The sequence below is a fragment of the Pisolithus orientalis genome (assembly GCF_024613125.1).
Source record: "Pisolithus orientalis strain OTSU chromosome Unknown F5J12scaffold_46, whole genome shotgun sequence".
NCBI classification, from domain to species: Eukaryota; Fungi; Basidiomycota; class Agaricomycetes; order Boletales; family Pisolithaceae; genus Pisolithus; species Pisolithus orientalis.
In genome coordinates, this window is record NW_026260827.1 from 235,945 (window position 1) to 237,299 (window position 1,355).

The 1,355-nt window shown below is 50.9% G+C and overlaps 1 protein-coding gene across 1 annotated transcript; it reads right to left on the bottom strand.

The window, feature by feature from the left end:
- Positions 1–327: 327 nt before the first annotated feature.
- F5J12DRAFT_785990 (uncharacterized protein) lies at positions 328–1,119 on the bottom strand (the record flags this gene model as incomplete). Its single annotated transcript, XM_051743344.1, has 4 exons — positions 328–541; positions 580–689; positions 811–862; positions 926–1,119. 4 exons carry the CDS (start codon positions 1,117–1,119, stop codon positions 328–330), a joined length of 570 nt encoding a protein of 189 aa, XP_051595916.1.
- Positions 1,120–1,355: the final 236 nt, after the last annotated feature.

Genomic DNA, 1,355 nt, shown 5'->3' on the forward strand with positions numbered 1-1,355 from the left:
AGCACAACACCAATGCCATGCTGGCTGTCCTGGCATAAATTCCACATGGGCAGACCTAATACCAATGCCATTCAAGGCATCCCAGCACTGATGCAATGTGAGCCAGGCCAACACCAACCCAGGGCTAATGCCATGGAAGCTGTCCTGGCCATCACTGATTTAATGTGAACCAGCACAATGCTAATGCCATGGAAGCCATGCTGGCACCAATGCCACATTGCCACTGCCATGGGGCCATCATGGAAGCTGTCCTGGCACCAATGTATTGTGAGCTGGCACTGGCACCAGGTCCATGTGTTCCAGCACATCCCCAATGCCATGGGGCCATCATGCAGGCCATCCCAGCACCATTGGAATGTGTTCCAGCACAACACCAATGCCATGGAAGCCATCCTGGAACCTATGCCATGTGTTCTGGCACATCTCCAATACCATGAGGCCTATTGTGCAGGCCATTCTGGCACCATTGTAATGTGTACCAGCACCAGACCAATGCCATGGAGGCCAGCCCAGCACCAGTTCCATGTATTCCAGCATATCCCTAATGCCACAGGTCCATCATGCAGGCCATCCCAGCACCTTTGTAATGAGTGCCAGCACATCCCCAATGCCATGAGGCCATCATGCAGGCCATTCCAGCACCATTGTGTTCTGGCACAACACCAATGCCATGGAAGCCATCCCAGCACCTATTCCATTGTAATGTGTTCTGGCACAATACCAATGCCATGGAAGCCACCCCAGCACTGGTTCCATGTATTCTGGCATATCCCCAATGCCATTAGTCCATCATGCAAGCCATCCCAGCACCATTGTAATGTGTTCCAGCACAACACCAATGCCAGGGAAGCCATCCCAGCACCTATGCCATATGTTCCAGCACATCCCCAATGCCATGAGGCAATCATGCAGGCTGTCACAGCACCATTGTAATGAGTTCTGGCACATCCCTGATGCCACAAGGCCATCAGTCAAGCTGTCCCAGCACCAATGCCATGAACACCATCCCAGTGCCAATGCCATGAAGGCCTGCCCAGAAATTATACCATACCATGCCTGACCTGCCTGACCTCCCAGGAGCAGGTCCACAGTGTATGTATGTACTGGTACCAGTACCATGCCAGAGATGCATGTATTACTGCAATGGAGGCTCTGGTAATGACCAGAAGACTAGCCAACTACCCAGTACATTTAAACTGTGAATTCAATGCCTTACAGCCTCCAGCAAGCTAGAACAATACCATGAAAGTCACCATCATGCTATACAGCAAAAACAATTGAGTTATGCTGGCCAGTCATCATTCAATCATTTAGGTGAACCATGACTCCATTGGCCCTTAGTGCTTGTAACACCA